Source organism: Panthera pardus, unplaced genomic scaffold (genome assembly GCF_024362965.1).
Source record: "Panthera pardus isolate Hobbes unplaced genomic scaffold, ASM2436296v1 HiC_scaffold_5, whole genome shotgun sequence".
In the NCBI taxonomy this organism is placed as follows: Eukaryota; Metazoa; Chordata; class Mammalia; order Carnivora; family Felidae; genus Panthera; species Panthera pardus.
The window spans coordinates 10,220,547-10,238,183 of record NW_026526980.1 but is presented as its reverse complement, the minus strand read 5'-3'; the positions used below and the strand labels follow the sequence as shown (position 1 = coordinate 10,238,183).

At 40.6% G+C, this 17,637-nt stretch overlaps 2 protein-coding genes and 1 long non-coding RNA gene across 6 annotated transcripts in view; 2 read left to right on the top strand and 1 right to left on the bottom strand.

Moving 5' to 3' along the window:
- Positions 1-4,620, top strand: part of SMG1 (SMG1 nonsense mediated mRNA decay associated PI3K related kinase) — a 126,611-nt gene extending 121,991 nt beyond the window's left edge. For all 4 annotated transcript variants that reach the window (XM_053894504.1, XM_053894502.1, XM_019468708.2 and 1 more), the window contains one exon: positions 90-4,620. In XM_053894504.1, the coding sequence (XP_053750479.1) occupies positions 90-167 (78 nt within the window). In that variant the 3' untranslated portion in view covers positions 168-4,620. The remainder of the gene's footprint in view (positions 1-89) is intronic.
- Positions 4,621-6,963: 2,343 nt separating this feature from the next.
- On the top strand, positions 6,964-15,364 carry ARL6IP1 (ADP ribosylation factor like GTPase 6 interacting protein 1). The gene is made up of 6 exons (XM_019468709.2): positions 6,964-7,137; positions 9,315-9,448; positions 9,920-10,039; positions 12,385-12,502; positions 13,130-13,214; positions 13,609-15,364. The coding sequence occupies exons 1-6, from the start codon at positions 7,102-7,104 to the stop codon at positions 13,725-13,727; spliced, it is 612 nt and encodes a 203-aa protein (XP_019324254.1). The 5' UTR covers positions 6,964-7,101; the 3' UTR covers positions 13,728-15,364.
- On the bottom strand, positions 11,584-16,868 carry LOC109278393 (uncharacterized). Its single transcript, XR_002085646.2, has 2 exons — positions 16,239-16,868; positions 11,584-11,809 (listed from the first exon to the last, which is right to left on the bottom strand). It is a non-coding gene; the product is annotated as an uncharacterized LOC109278393 (long non-coding RNA).
- Positions 16,869-17,637: the final 769 nt, after the last annotated feature.

The window sequence follows — 17,637 nt, the reverse complement described above, 5'->3', positions numbered from 1 at the left end:
AGAAACTTACTTTTAAACAATTCTTAGAACTCATATATGTCCTTTGAAGTTTTAAATGGTTTAAAATATTATCCTGCCTACTTTTACAGGTTGACTATGTCATTAAGGAAGCAACTAATCTAGATAACTTGGCTCAGCTGTATGAAGGTTGGACAGCCTGGGTATGAATGGCAAGACAGTAGATGAGTCTGGTTAAGCGAGGTCAGACATCCACCAGAATCAACTCAGCCTCAGGCATCCAAAGCCACACCACAGTCGGTGGTGATGCAACTGGGGGCTTACTCTGAGGAAACCTAGGAAATCTCGGGGCGCTAGGAAGTGAATCCTGCAGGACAGCTGCACTCAGGGATACGCCCAACACCATGGCCTGCAACCCCAGGGTCAAGGGTGAAAGAAAGAAAGCTCACCGCCTGAACATGGAGATTGTCTTTCTGCCACAGAACAGCTGCAAACGTGTCAGGAGGTTAGCTGCAGAAAGAAATCGGGATGCCGCGGAGCACAGAGTGATTTGGAACTCCATTCCACCTGACCCTGTGTGTACAATCCAGGAAAAAACAAACCCCGCTCAGAAACAGAGAAGACTGGGGCCGCGAAGAAATCACAGCCAAGGAAGATTTGATGCATTCAGATTCTCGTGTAACACTTGTTGCTTGGCAACAGTACTGGTTGGGTTGACCAGTAGGCACAAAAAGGCTATGCGATAAGAATTTCAGAAATGGACTGGAAATGGAGAGCTATGTAACAGATACACTACATTGGAAGAACTTACTTCTGAAATGAAGGGAAAAAAAACCTACCCATCGTCCTGTCCTCCTCCCCCAACCCCACACCATCTACCCATCCTCCTTTTACCTGATCTAGTAGATTAGCCATCTTTCAAATTTACTTTTATGTCAATCCTTACATTTCATATACTTCCGTCTCGATGCTTTTAACCTATTTGGAGTGATAAACGGGAATTTCTCCAAAACCACTGATAACATGGAAAATTCAAGGATTGTTTAAAGGTCTGATGATCACATACAAAATGTAATCCTGGTTATTTAAGTCATTTCTGTGATTCTATCATGTACAGTTTCCAGAATTGTCACTGTGCATTCAAAAGTAATGAATCTAACAGACATTTGATTTAATGTACACTCCCCTTTGCTTATAGTGTGCATTTTTGGGAGGTCATTCAAATTTTCCCTCTTCTGCGATTGCTGTAGTTTCTTTCATAGAAAGTAGCTAATCCAATGTAATCTTTTACCTTTTTAAAAACCAGGATAGAGTACCTATTAGAGTTTTACATTGTTGATGACAGATTAACAATAAAGTGATGTTCTGGTGGAGGTAGAGTGAAATGTTTTTTAATTCAGTTTTCTCATTTGATACTTTTAATTTACAAAGTGTAAATTAAAAGTGCTTTGGTTTACCTGGCATTTTAGGACATGTACATGAAACATCAGCAAATGAGAACCACCGCCATCGTTTATTAAGTTCAGTTATTAATCTGTGAAGTCCTTTACTTTTTGCACAATTTTAATAGTTTGCTGTGAATTCATGATCAAGGTTTCCTTAAATTTAGTGTTGCATTTCAGTACTGTAAGCTGAATTGTTGATCCACAATAAAAACCAGACTAGGATAGGATTCTTAAAATCACGTATCAACACAAAATAGAACACAAAATCTTGATTGAATGCATTTTTCCTGCATTTTAGAGATGAGGACTGTGATCATTTCTGGTCGCCGGTTTTCACAGACAAACTTGAAGGGTATTAAGGAAAAATTCCACATAGCTCTGGCCTTTTCTGTATTCTGATTGCCACCTTAATCTATAATCCTTAGGTACCCGTGAGAGAATGCATCTCAGGATCAGTGCTTTTTTTAATACTTAGGCAAGTATTGCAAGCAAGGTGGTATTTTCAAATACCCGTGTGTCCAATAGCCAGTTAAGGAACCTAGTGCATCAAATTTTATTTTCTTCATTCATTTGGACCTTATTTTCACAATCGAAACAACCTATCTGGAATAATGATGCCATATTGTGTTTTGCACGCTGCTTTATTTCCTCGAGGCTCTGTGGGAGCTGCCGTGTCCATCACCTGATTACCTCTGCTCTCTCAAAAGTAAAGTCTTTCCGGCGACATTCTTTGTTGTCACAAGGAAAAACTTTTATCACAGTGATAAAACAAGGTCACACTAGTTTGTCCCGACAGAAATTGCTTTTTTTTTAGGTAAGGAAGGTAAAGGAAATAGGTGGGTTTTATTGCCTGAGAATTTCAGGCTTCAGAGGTACCTGGCACCTTATCCGAGCAAAAACAAAACAGCTTTATATCAGAAACATGTGCCTCTGATAAATTATCCATCGCTTTTATTTTAAAATGGTCCCTCTGAGAAGAAATAGCGTGGCATCATACATGTTTGGTTGTGGGGCAGATGTGACCGATGACTTCAAAGCTTGCTCTTTACTGCACTCTGCACAATAAGACCCTGATCTGCACAGTTTGCCTTCGTCTGGGAAGTCTTTCTGTAAGCAGCCTTGGCTTTTTGAACCGTTGGAAGCAAACTCAGCAGATGTAATCCGTGGTGAAAGGCCCTAGTGATGGAGCAGAGTGAGAAGCCAGCGCAATACTGGGGGGATTGTTTTGTAAGATAAAGCTGAGAGTGCTGTAGTTGTGAAGTCACACGTCTTTGCTGATACAGAATACCTGTGGACAACCAGGGATCTGCTCCTCTCTTTTCCTTTCTCTCCAAGATTCAGGGGGTATACAATAACCTACAACCTCTTCTTCCATTCAAAGTACCCTTGGAAATTGAAGTTGATCGTAAGTGTTTTGTTGTCTTTGATTTTCTAAAATTGCCTGAATTTTAGTTGATATCTCTACAGAGCTGTGGAGGCTTAGTGGTTTATGGAGCTGTGTGTATTTCTCGTTTAGTCTTTCTTCGCTGTGTCTTGCAGGATCTCATTCTCTCTGGTCATGAGTTAACATAGTTTGCTAGGATTATTAAGATTCTTTTGCGTCTGGCACTTGTGGTGAGTGTTTTTGAGATATGTGAGATTTCTCTGTGTGAACTGATAATCAAGCTCTTGATCTGCTTCCCTAATTTTTTTTTTTTTTTTTTTTTAAGAGCCCAAACCCCAAGTTCAGGGTGAGGGTTTGTAATACAAAGAAAAACTTTCGTAACTTCTGCCCTTAACACTTGCCACTATGAAGCTTAGTGTGTAGTTTTTCTTAATACTGTCCGTGTTTGGTGTCTTCTGCATTGTTTTTGTTTTTTAATTGTGGTTGTTCTGACGTGTGAAATTTAAGGAAAGAGCCATTAAAAAATGCCGAGCAGGGCAATGCAAGTACAGCCAAAAATATTAGAGTTGATGTGCAATCTTAGGTCCTTTTAAATCTGGGGTATTATAGGCAGTACTTTAAATTGAAAAGTCTTCCTGGCCTATTATCCTCCACATATTTGTAATTATTCTGGGGGCTTACTTGTTTTGGCAGTACTAAAATCAAAGGGGCTGGTTCTTCTTTTACCTAATTCTTTTCATATGAAAGGAAGCACCTACAATTAGCCTGTTAGACCGATTCATATACATCAAAAATCAGCAAATGCTTTACTGTTAGCGCACATTCCTTTGTTTTACATAAGATTAGATGAATGTGAAAAACAGTGACCTTCCATGCTCTATCATCGTGGGCTTGTAAAATGTAATTTAGAGCTAGGACTTTCCCCCCTTAAATCAAGGAGGTAGACTATAGTAATGTAAGGGTCACTTAAAGAAGGTAGATTTTGTTTTCAATGTATGGCTTGTATTAGAAATTGTCCTCCTGTGGGGAAAAGCTAGCTTAGGGTTACAAATTTTTCCAAACATTGCAGAAGGGGGAATCCCCTGTATTATGAACCCCTCAGGATTTGTTGCACTTTTCCTGCTTTTTAGGCCTGAGTAACAACATCACCATCCCTTATTTACAAAAAGGCAAATGGACTCCAATTGAGAAGCTTTACAGGTTAAGGGTTAGTTGTACAACATGGAACCACTTAGAGTCCCTTGCTTTCTACGGGAAATTGGGCTTACTAGGGAAAAGCTGTTTGTTGTGCTAATGTAAAAATGTCATACAATTAGTTTGATTTTTGAAGATGGTAAACTTAAGGAATTGCATGTTCTCCTGAAATGCAGGCTTGTAGAATGTTTTTCTTTCAAAACAGGCTTTTTTTTTTTTTTCTTTTCTTTGCCTGACAGTCCAAGTTTCAGCTCCTGTTTAAAGTTGTTGTGTCAGTTATTTTCCTGTTTTAAATTTCTCTTATATTTCCACCTGTAATGTCAGTGGCAACATCATACTTCATTTGTTAATTTACTTTACCCTTATAAGAGCAAATTGAGTTTAAATGAATCTTCCTTGTCCTAGTAACATTGTATAAATAAAGTGGCTTCTCTGTACAAAAGGTTGTAATGCCTCCTGATGGATATAATTTTGTGATTGTATTTAAGATTAAAAGTTGAATAAATCACACCAGCTTCCTGAAAATGTTCATAATGCATCTTTTGGAAAACAAAAATACATGCCTACTTTGTGCATATTTGCATTAACACAGCAAAGATTGTATGAAATACCTGTTTTTCAGAAAATAAAATCTTAAAAGACATAGCATTTAAGCTCTGGATTTATTGGTTAAAGTAAGTTTCAGAAAGCTTACTTTTTCAATATGGTTAGAGGTTTTGTTTTTGTTTTTTTAAGATTTTGTTTTTAATTAATCTCTATACCCAGTGGGGCTTGAATTTAACCCTGAGGTCAAGAGTCACATTCTCTACCTGAGCCAGGTGGGTGGCCCTCAAAGTAATTTTTTAATCGTCAAAGTATATTTTTGAGCAGCAGCTAAAATTTTACTTCTGTGGGTAAGTTCTAGTATCAAGGTATAATTAGCTTGTCAGTATTTAAAAACAAAACTATAGCACATTATTAATATGTATATTCCCTGGGGTATGAAAGCTCTGTAGGAAAATAGAATGAAAATGTCTGGCTTGTTTTAATATCTGGAAATGAGATTGCATTTTGTTCTTGCCAGTTCATTTTAAGAGGATTTATGTGAACCGTGTCATCATTGGGCACCTTTCAAAAGATCACTTCCTATTTTTGTTGTATAAAAACAAAGGGCAAAAGAAAGCCCTTGAGGGTAGGTGTTTTTTAATGATTAGGCCAATTGGAAGTTTACAGAAAGACCTTACAGCAGGGCTTCTGTGCTGTGAAGTTGCAGATAGGTCTGGGACCTCATTCCTTGAGTAACAAAAACTGGGGACTGGGGCAACCTGTGCTGTTGGAGTTGCTTCAGTTTTTTTCACCTACCTCAATTTCACAAGCTGGTGTTGAAGTTGTACATAGGGAACTTGGCGGAATCAGACGCATTTTGTAGCAGAGGCTGATTTCCCAGAGTAGAAATGTCATTTTTAAAGCATAATAATTCTGTGGCTTCTCCTTTGGATGCGGATGTTACCGTGTCTAGATCAAGATTTTGCACCCAGTGCTAAATATATTCACTAATTATGTGGCTGCTGATAGGGACCTTTTAATGTCCTTTTGAAGAGGTAGGCAAGGGCCTGCTCCTCAAACTTCATAGCTTAAAATCTCCCCAAATGGGATCTCTATCAGCCGGCTTCAGCTTACCCACAAAACCGATCCCCACTCCAACATTCCGCAAAGTGGCACTTATATTTAAGAGTCCCCCTTCCTTTGTAAAGGGTTACTTCCCCCCAAGTATTTATATCTCATCCAGATGCTTCCCCCCACCTCTCCCGCCCCAAAGATTTGTGGTAATTCACACCCTTCCATGAAATTCACAATGCTCCTTTCCCCACTGGCTTGTTCTCTCACATCTCTTTATGCCTTCCCTGAACTCTTAGGAACCTGGTAATTATTTAAGTAATACTTTTAAAATAAATTTAAACTTGTGGCATAATACAGGTGATTATAAAAGGATAAGAGGTTGTAAGTTAAAAGCTACGGTAAAGTTTCCTGAAACCTATCTGACCAGGTCCACATCTGGCATGGTTTTGTTCCTATTAATAAAAAATCAAGCACTTAATGCATTTTGCAATCCTGCAGAGAAAAGAGGTGGAAGTTATTCATCTAGTAAGTAGTGTATCTATCTAGTAGTTCATCTAGTTCTTAAATTGCTTATGAATTCCACTGCTTAGCAGAGGGTTTATTTAACATCTTTCCTTGGCATGACCCTTGATGGAGAAGGAGTTCCTGGTTCCCTAAGTAACTGAAACGCCCTGCCCCACAAAGGATATTTTCCTGAAGACCCAGTAAACCAACTTCGTAAATTGGTGCATTTTTCACAAGTTTGAGAACTAAACCCAGAATCCGCCCCCTCCCCTCGTCCTTCCTCCATCAAGCTACAGGCCTTACTCTTAACTGATGGGAAAAACTGCTACAAATTTACATAAACAGCTCTTTTACTTGTGCTCAAAATCTCCTGGGGCGGGCACGAGTCTCCGAGACTCAGGGGCCTGGGTAGGGCGGCCAGAGCAGGGATTAGAAGACAGGGCCGCGCAGGGCCACAGCGAGGGCGACGGGCACCGGGCCTCTAAATCATAGCGAGGTTAGTGTCACGCGCCCGCCTCCGCCCTCCGCCCCCCGCCTGATAAAGCAAGTCCAGCTTCTTCAAGGACTAAAATTCCAGCAAGGCCCTTAGCTGCTTTAAACTCCAGTAGGAGGGGGTCCGAGAGCAACCACGGCGGCCACACCCGCTCCGTCCGCTTACAGACCGAGTAAGAGGATGCGGCAGTTCAACCGCTACCCAAAGGCCTGGGCGGGGCGTCATGCGGCTCCTGGGCGCTGGTTGGTCATTCCTTGTCCCCGCCCCCTCGGCCCTGCGCCGCCTCGGTGTCCTTTGACCTCGATTTCAAGCCATGCGCTGAGCAGCGGTTGGTCCGGCTACCCTTAAACTTGAGTTGAATCCACCCAATGAGGAGCGGGCCTTGCGAGGACTGTCGGGAAAGGCGGCTGGCCTATATAAGTGGCCTGCGGGGCGTACCCTCGCGTTGGGGTCGCCGTGCAGGGCTCTGCGGAAGACTCGTTGGGAGAGTGGCCTGTGTTCGCTAAGGCAGCGCCTCAGGGACGATGGCGGAGGGAGACAATCGCAGCACCAACCTGCTGGTGAGTCGAGGGGGAGCCGAGCAGGGCCTCGGGACATCGGTTGGCTTCGCCAGGCGGTGCTGCGGCCTCGTTCCTATGCCCCGTAGCGGGCCCTGTCCTCCTCTCCCGGTTCCCGGGCGCAGACGACGACGCCTGCCCCTTGGACCTCTTAGGTAGCTCCAGCGTGGCGGTCGCTAGATGTAACGACCCCTAACATCCCGGGGAGGGTACGCGACGGGGTTAGGAGGGCGCGTGATCAGGCACCGCGAGTGATCACCGCGAATAGGGGATGAAGAGGAAGTGGGAGTAGGAGGGCTTTGATAAGCCTGGGGTGCAGCCTGGGACAGAGGGCCGCGAGTGGCCTGTCGAGCGCTTCTCAGTCCCAGGTCCCCAGTCGTATCTGGGTTTCGTTCTTTTCTCCGCCCCCCCCCCCCCCCCCCCAGTACTTGGGCAGGGGTGGAGAGTCAAGGGGCTGCTGGCGAGAATTTATTAGAGCTGGCACCGCTTAAACCGCAAAGAGGCTCTGAGCTCACCGCGGGGAAGCGGGACTAGGGGACCAGCAAGGTGGATAGTGGGAGGACCTGGCTTTCGTCTGGAGTTTGTAAGGGGTGTGTGTGTCACAGGACGACCTTAGAATAAGCAGGGGTCCGAAGGAACTGCAGTGACGTTATCACAGGCGGACAGAGTCAACCTCACTACAAGTTGCACGGCATGATCTGGCAAAAACAAACAAAACACGGGAGAAATCTTTGCTTTGTCTCCGTTGCTTTTCCCCAAGGAAAGACCGGACACACACCACGACCACAATGAATAGAGGAACCAAAGAATTTAGTGTTTGACGATTGATTTTTCCAAGAGCCCAGATGCTAACTAATTAAGTGACTTTGCAGAGCAGTTTTGATTGTGCACGATTTTCATCTTGCGTTGGTTTTTAGAAATGCATGACCTACTCCTTTAAACGCACACACTTCTCAATAGTTGGCATAGTTAGCCCCAGCCAGGTTCCATTTAAGAGGATTGATTGAAGCACAAAGAAATTGCCCAGATTCACACAGCTTACTGAAACGACAGATCCTGCTTGACCTGGAGCTTAACTGTTCTTTCCAGCAGAGCAGCGTAACTTGAGAACAAGGCCTTTGGCTTTGCATTTCCTCAATTCAGATCTCTTAACCTCTGCGTATCTGATAGTGTAACAATACCATCCTTTTAGCTTGTTGGGAGGATGAATTAAAGCATAAGTATATAAAATACTTCGAGTCTGTGGCACATAGTAATCCCGTGTTTAACCGTGTTAAGCAGGATATACAAAGTCAGAAATGTGAAAGTCACCTAAGTGATGAGTGTGGCACAGATAGCATCTTTATTATGATTAGGCTGCATTTGCATCTTTCCCTGTGATAACATTTATAAGAACATGTGGGTTTCTTGTTTCATTTATTTTTCCTGTACCAAAACCAGTTTAAGGGCTTTTTACCACATTAGCTTATCCTAAAAGCCTACTTCGCAGAGAAATTTGAAGTCTCACCAGATGTCCTGGTAAGTGTAAGAAGCACTCCGTGTATTGAGATATATTGAGCTTAAGATGCCTCATGCAATTTGGTGAAAGTAGTTTGACTTAATTGTGCAAATGATGCCAGCATCGAAATGATTCCATTACACAAAGCTATTTTAAAAATTGAATGCTGTTCAGGGAGAGGCTTTCCTAATGGCTTTAGAAGTAGGGGTTTAAATCAGTGAAATGACAAAACAACAGATCTATTCTAACCACCCGAAAAATGAGTGAACTTAATGTGATTTAATTTTATATTTTGAGGGCTGCCACTTAGTAGTCCATGACTTTGAGAAAGCTAGTTACCATTCTGAGCCCACTTTCTTTAATTGTTAAATGGGTCTAATTATCCCCACCTTGAGGGGCTTTATAGGAATTATGTCACATTCTTTATGAAAAGAGTAGCCCAGAGCTTGGACTTGGAAGTTGACCACTGAATGATAGGTGGGGTTTGTTTGTTTTTTTACTCGTAATTAATTTCTGTCTTTGGTACCAAAATGGCAGAGTGTTTTAGAAACTGATTGAAGATAATGATTTGGTTAAGAGCTGTTTCACATTCTTGGTGCCTTAAAATAATTTACCTCTCTAGGAAGCACAGAGAGGCCGAGAGCAGTAAAATGACCACTTTACACGTTGATCTTCTCTGCAGGCCGCAGAGACTGCAAGTCTGGAAGAGCAGCTTCAAGGATGGGGAGAAGTGATGCTGATGGCTGATAAAGTCCTCAGATGGGAAAGAGCCTGGTTTCCACCTGCCATCATGGGTGTGGTTTCTTTGGTGTTTCTGTAAGTGAGCTCTTAAATTAATATGGATTGTACTTGTTATTAATAAGGGCTCAGGTAAAACCCGGCCTCCATTTTTGAAAGTGCCTTAAGTCTTTTGTATTGTGTCATCTGTAAAGAATGCCTTTTCTTAAAGCACTTCTAGTTTTCAGAATTTATAGTACTTACGTAAGCTCGGTCACCTAATGCAGTTGAAAAAATCAGTGGCACTCACCCTTGTTGGTCTTAGGATCCTTTACACTCCTAAAAGGTATTGAGGGCCCCAGGGAGCTTTTGTCTCTTGATATTCACATTAACCATTGCAGCTATGATGTCATGTATTCTGAAGCTTCTCGGAAAACCACTTGTGAGAAACTTAGAAGGAAAAGGGCAGATAACATCTTTAAGACTCAAAGGATTAAATGAATAAATGTCTTCAGCTAGGAATAATAATGACTGTTTTTCTAACCTTCATTATTATTATTTTTTAAACAGGACTATCTACTATCTAGATCCATCTGTTCTGTCTGGTGTTTCCTGTTTTGTTATGTTTTTGTGCTTGGCTGACTACCTTGTTCCCATTCTGGCTCCTAGAATTTTTGGCTCCAATAAATGGTAGGTGGCGTAATGACTTGGCAGTCTAATTTCTGTGAAGTTACTGAACCTGGTGGCTGTGATTACTATGCAGCGAGAATTGTCTAATCATCAGATACCTAGAGGTTAGGATTGTTGGCTTTTACGTGAAGAATTTCTTAGGTGATGCATATAAATCATGAATTTTCAGTATTTACAGTTCCATAGTTCCTTTATGGGCTAGCATTTATTTTGGCTTTTTTTTTTTTTTTTCTTTATAGACCTTTTATTAAAGTGATATTTTTTGAGGTAATGTTTTATCAAATACTACAGAACTCATAATGAACTTTCTGTAGAAATTGTTTACATTTTACATTCATTTTCTTTGATATTTAAGATAGTATATTTTGCAAGCTATTTTTGAAAGAATACGGAAATAGTGACAGATTTTTTTGTCCGTTTATGTAATGAATGTCTGCTGTTAGGCACTGTTCTAAGTGCTGTGAAATATTTTGACTTTTAAGATTGATCTTGTGTTTAAGGTTGATACTGAGGCAGTGTAGTGGTAGTTAGCTAAATGCATAGCAAGTGATTCAGAACAGATTCGTTCAAATATTCTAACTTCCTTCTGATCCAAAAAATAACAAAACTAGATGGAGTAGATTTTTTGTTTGTTTTTTTGGTCCTAGTTGCTGTTCTTCCTTGGTTGTTTATTTTAATTTGATTAGTAGTCTACATGTGCCTTTAGTTTTTTGTTCAATTATAATAACAAAGTATAATACCAAATTATTTTATAATTTTATAAATTATATAATTTTTATATATAAATATAAATTAAAAATATTTTTTATAATTATATAATTTATAAATTATAATTCTGTAAAATTAAGACTTTTTAAATTAATATGCCTTATGGATCTTTAAGAATAAATTTGGACATTTTAGGGGAATATGCTTAAGTTATGGGATAATTAAGCATGTTTATTTAAAGATGTTTCCCCTATAGCAAAATGGATTAGTGGTAGAAAATGTCCTTTGAATTGTTTTTCACATGTAACAATGCATTGCTGCTGTGTTTTGGGCAAGTTTGTAACCATGTAATGTAACAACTTAACAAAGGACATCATCCTCTGACCTTGAGTTTATTAGTCAGATGACATTCTAATCTGCTAATTCATAACTCTGGGAGAAAATTTTTCAGAAGTAAACAGTGAACGTTTCATGGTAATCAGTATGTGGCTCAGTCCACAGCAATTTTATTTTTTGATCTTAATGGAGAAGGAAGAACACTGTTTCATAGCCACAATTCAGCCTTGACCATGGGCAGCATGTAAGGTCCAGCTGCTGACAAGGAGTCTCAGGGCTCATCAGGAGCCCTTCTGCTGTATCTGTCACTGCAGTTTTACAGGGACAAGAACTAGAGGAGAGAAAGGTACATATCTGCCCAGTGAAGGGTCTACTTCACCATAGCAGCCATCATATCTGTGTAGCAAAGACAATACAAGGGCGAACTTTTTTTTTTTTTAATCATAATTCAAAAAAAACAAAAGAGGGCTTTCTTGGAGGATCTTTTTGTATTTTTACTCTATTTTATTTCTATTTTCCCTCCCTGGGACTAAATTTATAAAGAATTTGGATCTGAGCTGTTGGTTGCTACCTTGGCATCAAGTGGGCATGAAGCCCAGTATTATGCTTGGAATGTAGTTGTTATCATCTTACTGGAATGCTCAGATACAGCTGTTGGGTAGAAACTTAACGTCCTCCTCAAAACAGTGAGACCCTGATGGGCTACAACCCAGGATTCATTAGAATCTGAAAAATAATATAGGAATAGAGAAATTAGTTTATACCGATTATAACATGGCCCATAGTAGCCTTGAGTCTTTTGTTACTATAATTAGTTAAATGTGGCTTTAGAACCAGGGATTACCATGGCTTTGTGCATACACGTGTCTTTTTTTTTTTTCTTTTTTTTTTTTTTTTAACATTTATTTATTTTCGAGAAAGAGAGAGGCCATGAGCAGGGGAGGAGCAGAGATAGAGAGGGAGACAGAGAATCTGAAGTAGGCTCTAGGCTCCAAGCTGTCAGCACAGAGCCCGACGCGGGGCTCGAACTCACAAACTGGGAGATCATGACCTGAGCTGAAGTCAGAGGCTCAACTGACTGAGCCACACAGGCGCCCCTACACGTGCCTTTATGTAAAAACTCATTCCTGTGCTATACAAGGGGTCTTAATAGTACAGAAACTTTTTCACGTTCATAAGAGAATGATGAATTGTTTTTTATTTAGACTTTCTTTAGGGGATAGCTTTTTAAATTTGAGAGGATGATATTTTCTGTTTACTATAAAGATTTGCTTATAGTGAAGGGGAAAATTTTTTTGTAGGACCACTGAGCAACAGCAAAGATTCCATGAAATTTGTAGCAATCTAGTAAAAACTCGACGCAGAGCTGTGGGCTGGTGGAAACGCCTCTTTACACTAAAGGAAGAAAAGCCTAAAATGGTACTTTTTTTGTTTTGACTTATTTAAGTAGAGCAAAATTTTAAGATCGAGTCCATTTTTATTCATTGTAGCCTAATGATGGCCTTTTTGTTTTAATAGTTGTAGTTTGATATTTATTATTCATTGGTTTGACTCCTCCAACTACATTTGTAAATGTTTATCTGTATGAATTAGATTGAATTATTGGAAGTTAAAATTATATTTTGCATTTAACTTTGTACTCTAGCAGAGCAAAATGTTTCTTCTATGCTTACTAATATAAAAGTAAAAGACAAATACTTAAAAAGCATTTATTCTCTTATCTCTTAGCTTCACATGAGGTTACTATGTGAATTATTAATTGTAAAAGTATAATTGAATTTAAACTAATTTATATATAGAATGACAGTAATTCTAGAAGGGAATGTGTATAAATTCTATAAAGTAGATCTAATGGAATTTCCTATGGGTTTTTATGTAATACATAAAACATAATATGTAAGATATATAATCCTTAGATACGAAGTCTTTTAAGAAAAGTTGTTAACAAGTACTGGATTATTTTCTAACCTTTGAAACAGCGTCCTACAGTTAGGCTTCTGGGTCTGTTTCTAGGGGTTGATAACTTCTTGTTGTTTTCATTGTTAGTACTTCATGACCATGATCGTTTCTCTTGCTGCGGTTGCGTGGGTGGGACAGCAAGTCCACAACCTGCTGCTCACCTACCTGATAGGTAAGTCTCTGAGGAGGGGCTGTAGACATATTCTGGCCGTAGAAGTCTGAGTGGGACTTTGTAAAGTAGTATCTGTGTGCTTGTCGAGTTGGAAGGTACAGATGGAGGAACTGCCAGTCTAGAAAGAGAATTAAAACCTACAGCCTTGCTTTCTGGGAGTTTGTGGTCTTCGAGTAAGTTAAGACATACTAACCAAGGTAGAAAGTGGTGTGGAAGAGGTAAAAATAAGCAGCGTTCATTATCTGAGGTTGGGGGGTGTGACAGAAGTTTCAAGGGATCAATACCAGTGAAAGTAATGGAGTGCCTGATAGTCTGGGAGACTAACTTCTATAAAATGTAATCACCTGTAGGAAGTTAATTAATGCCTTCTTAATTTTGTTTGTTTATTTTTAAGTGACTTTCTTACTGTTGCTTCCTGGATTGAACCAGCACGGAATCATTTTGAAGTACATTGGAATGGCCAAAAGGGAGATAAATAAGCTTCTCAAACAAAAAGAAAAGAAAAATGAATAATGCGTCTGCTTTACTGAGTGTAATGAATGGCATACACCTTGTCCTTGGGAACAGTTTCTCTTAATGCTGTCTGGATTCTGAAATGTTACAGAAATAGCTCCTTGCTCTCCCTCTTTCTGCCCTTAGTAGAAATTCAGCCTTGCCAAGTAAGGCTTTATGCATAGTGTCTTCATGTGAAGTGTAGCTGAATGCATTCTCATCACTTGGCCTTATGTGGACAATTCATTCGTGAGTACGACTTGTTTTGATTTTTCTCACCCAGGTTCATTGAATTCTTACTTTTAGGTAACTTCCTTTAAAAATACGTAGTGGTGAACTTCACCTTTTAGTATACTTAACTGTGACGTTGGATAATTGTTCCTGTTGATCTTCGCTTTAGCTAGATACAAGGTAGTGGTCTGTGGCTACAGGAAGCTGGTTCTACTGTCTGCTTCCACAGTCTGCTTAAACTGTCTGGCTCCATGAATACAGAGACCAAGTTTCCCGCTTCTGATGAAGAGACCAATTAAGTAAGATTCATTCCTCACACTGTTTCTGTACTGTGGGAGAAGATCCTTCTGGAATCAAATGAAACCAATTCCACGCCCTAGTATGTGTTGGTTTCTGCCTTGTGCAAAACTTAGCAATTTGTAAGAAACACTGATCCTTCTTCCCAAATGGGGAGTATGACAGGCTTAGAGCTCTTCTCTCCTTGCTCTGAGACTTCGAGTTAGTAGATCCTTAAAGGCTTTTTAACAGCAGGCTTCTAAAAGTTTGTGTTAAGTATTTTTAGCATATTTTTAATTTCAGATTTTCCAGCTGACTGAAACTAAAGTATATAATAGGTTAAGACTCAGGTCTATGACCTTCACTCCGACACCAGCCAATAAAGGACAGAAGTCTTCCTATATGTAGTCAAGATTTCATTTCAGTAGAAAATAAATCTTATCCCTACTAATTTTTCAAGACCAGACTAAGCCTTTTAAAGGTAAGCCTCAAGATTCTCATTTGAAGGTAATTGTGGGCTGCTTTGGTCCCCTTAGATTTGGCATACGAGGTGGTGACTATGCTGGCATCTGACTTTTTCCCTAGTTATTTCTGTGAAGAATGCAGGGGCTGTCGGGGAGAGCAGACTTTTGGCGACGATAGGTGGCCTCTGGTCTACAGAGATTTTGTAACTTTGGAAAGTGTAGAATCATCCTCCCTCTCGGTAGCTAGAAATTTAGAATAGTTGAAAACTGTAGGAATTGAAACTGAGGGCTGAAAATGTGACATTTGGGAACAGTTCTTAAACTCTGATTAAGTAGCTGTAATATAGTTTTGTGAATTTATTGCACTGATGCTGTAAAACCTGGACCTTGTGGTATATCTGTCCCTAAATAAGTGTTGTTTTCTCCCCTTCAATATTACTGTAAACAATGGCACCCATTGTAGCATAATGTTTGATTTTTTTTTTTTTTTTTATGTTCCATATGAAACCTACAAACTACCTTAATTTTTACATGTGTTTTCCATTGTAGATAAGCCTGTCTTGCTGTCTGGATTTTTTTGTGTATATGTGTTCTACCATTTAACTACTTTTGCAGTTTTAATCTTGTATTATTTCTTCTACTTGGTTTTGTGTAAAAGGGGAACAATAAAGCTGGAATCCCTCCTTGTGTCTTGTTTTCTTTATACCTTAGCCATTAAGGTGTTGACAGAATGTGTGAATCCAGTTACTGAACTACCCTGAGTGATCATTACATGCCTACTCTTGAAGAACAAAATGAAATAAAAGGTGTAAATTAATTGATGCAGCAAACTTCAGGCACCGTGCGAGATGGAAAAGGAGATAGAACGGAAAGCCATGGCCAAAGATGAAGTATGAGAGGGCCATGCTGGAAGAACAGGCAGGAAGCAGTGCAGGCTGGAGAGAAAGTGCCCGTTATGGTTACTTCTGCAGGACCCAGCTCAGAGTTGCATGACGTACTCGCTTATTGGTGGATGACTTCTGTCTGTACTTTGAACTCTAATCATGAAAAGTTTTACTGGCACCTGGGTGGCTCGCTCAGTTAAGCATCTGACTCTTGATTTTGGCTGAGGTCACGATCTCGTGGTTGTGAGATCGAGTCCTGCTCTGTTCTGAGTGTGGAGCCTGCTTAGGATTTGCTCTCTCTCCTGCTTCTGCGCCTTCCCCTTCCCTGCGCTGGCTTTTTTTCTCTCTCAAAATATAGTAAAAAAAAAAAAATTTTTTTTTTAATTGAGGAAGGAGTGCCTGCCTGGCTCAGTCAGTACAGCATGCAACTCTTGATCTTGGGGTGAGTTTGAGCCCATTGGGCATAAAGTTTACTTAAAAGGATTAAATTGTTTGATCAGTGGGCCTCATTGTCTATACTTAGTGGGTCTTAGGAACAGATTCGATATCAAATTCTGAGCCCTCTAACCATTGCTCCCCACCCCCCACCAAAAAGTTTGGCTCCTTAGAGCCTTCTGTGGGTTTGGTGATCTCCAGAAAAGGAAAATCTTAGTCATGGTGGGTCTGCCCATGGTCACCTGAGTTTTGAAATGCTGGTGTTCTTCCATCCAGCTGTGACTCATTCTCAGGCCAGCTTGGCTACCCCTGTGCCAGCTCGGGCTCCAGCAAAAGTCCTTTTTTGACACTGGCCTTGGCACCATCTCCAGTGGAGTTCCCATCATCCTGGAGTTCACAGGACACCGAGAGGAGGCTGTTTGGAGTTGGTCGGGTGAAGAATACTGAAGGGGGGTGCCTGGCTGGCTCAGTGGGTAGAGCATGTGACTTGACCTCAGGGTTGTGAGTTCAAGCCCCACATTGGGCATGGTGCCTGTCTAAAAAAAGGCACTTTTAAGTGCCCTGTTTACAGGACAAAAAAAAGGGGATTTGTGAGTGTTGAGGAGAGTTGATTTTTACCAGTATTTTATCTTCCACATGTTGACTTTTTTTTTTTTTTTTTTTTTCAAAAAGTCGGCCACTTAACCGACTGAGCCACCCAGGCGCCCCCACGTGTTAACATTTTAACAACTCAGATCACAATCCTCTTCAAAGACCTCTCAGCAAGCAGGTTCCAGTTTGCCTACAGCATATATGACAAGCTTGTGAGGCAATTTACACATGGCCCTCGTCCTGTTGCCACATGCCTCCAACTTACTTCTCAGTTTCAGCCCAGGCATATCTGTCTATATGATTCCATTACTTCCTAGTTCTTGGAGCTGTTATAAGCCTAGAATATCTATTGCCCCACAGGTCTTCAAGTTTTGAGATCAGGTAGACCTAGGCTGAAACCACATCAAGTAATTTAATAGCTTAGACAAGTAACCACTTTTTTGTTTTGGCATTTATTTATCGGTTGGTGGATTGATTTGTTTGTGCAAGTGGGGGTGAGGGGGAGAACAGGGCAGAGGGAGAGACAGAGAATCTCAAGCAGGCTCCACCCTCAGCAGGGAGCCCAATGCAGGGCTCAATCCCACAACCCTGGGAGCATGACCTGAGCCAAAATCAAGAGTTCTGTGCTCAACCAACTGAGCCACCCAGGCGCCCTGCTTTGACTTTTTAATTAAGTCAATTTGGGGACGCCTGGGTAGCTCAGTCTGTTAAGCGTCCGACTGTTGATTTCGGCCCAAGTTGTGATCTCACTGATTGTGAGCTGGAGCCCCACATCAGGCTCTGTGCTGACAGTGCAGAGCCTGCTTCGGATGCTCTCTCTCTCCCTCCCTCTCTGCCCTTCCTCTGCTCTCTCTCTCTCTCTTTCAAAATAAATAAATAAAAACTTTATTAAAAAAATTAAGTCAATTTCAGATTGAATTTCATTTTCTCATTTGTGAAATGAGGGTAAAAGTACAGATCTCCTAGGGGCATTATACAACTGCATTTGTTTTGAGGATTCCATGAGTTAATTTACTGGAAGCACACAGTGGCCGTCACGAATTGGTAGTG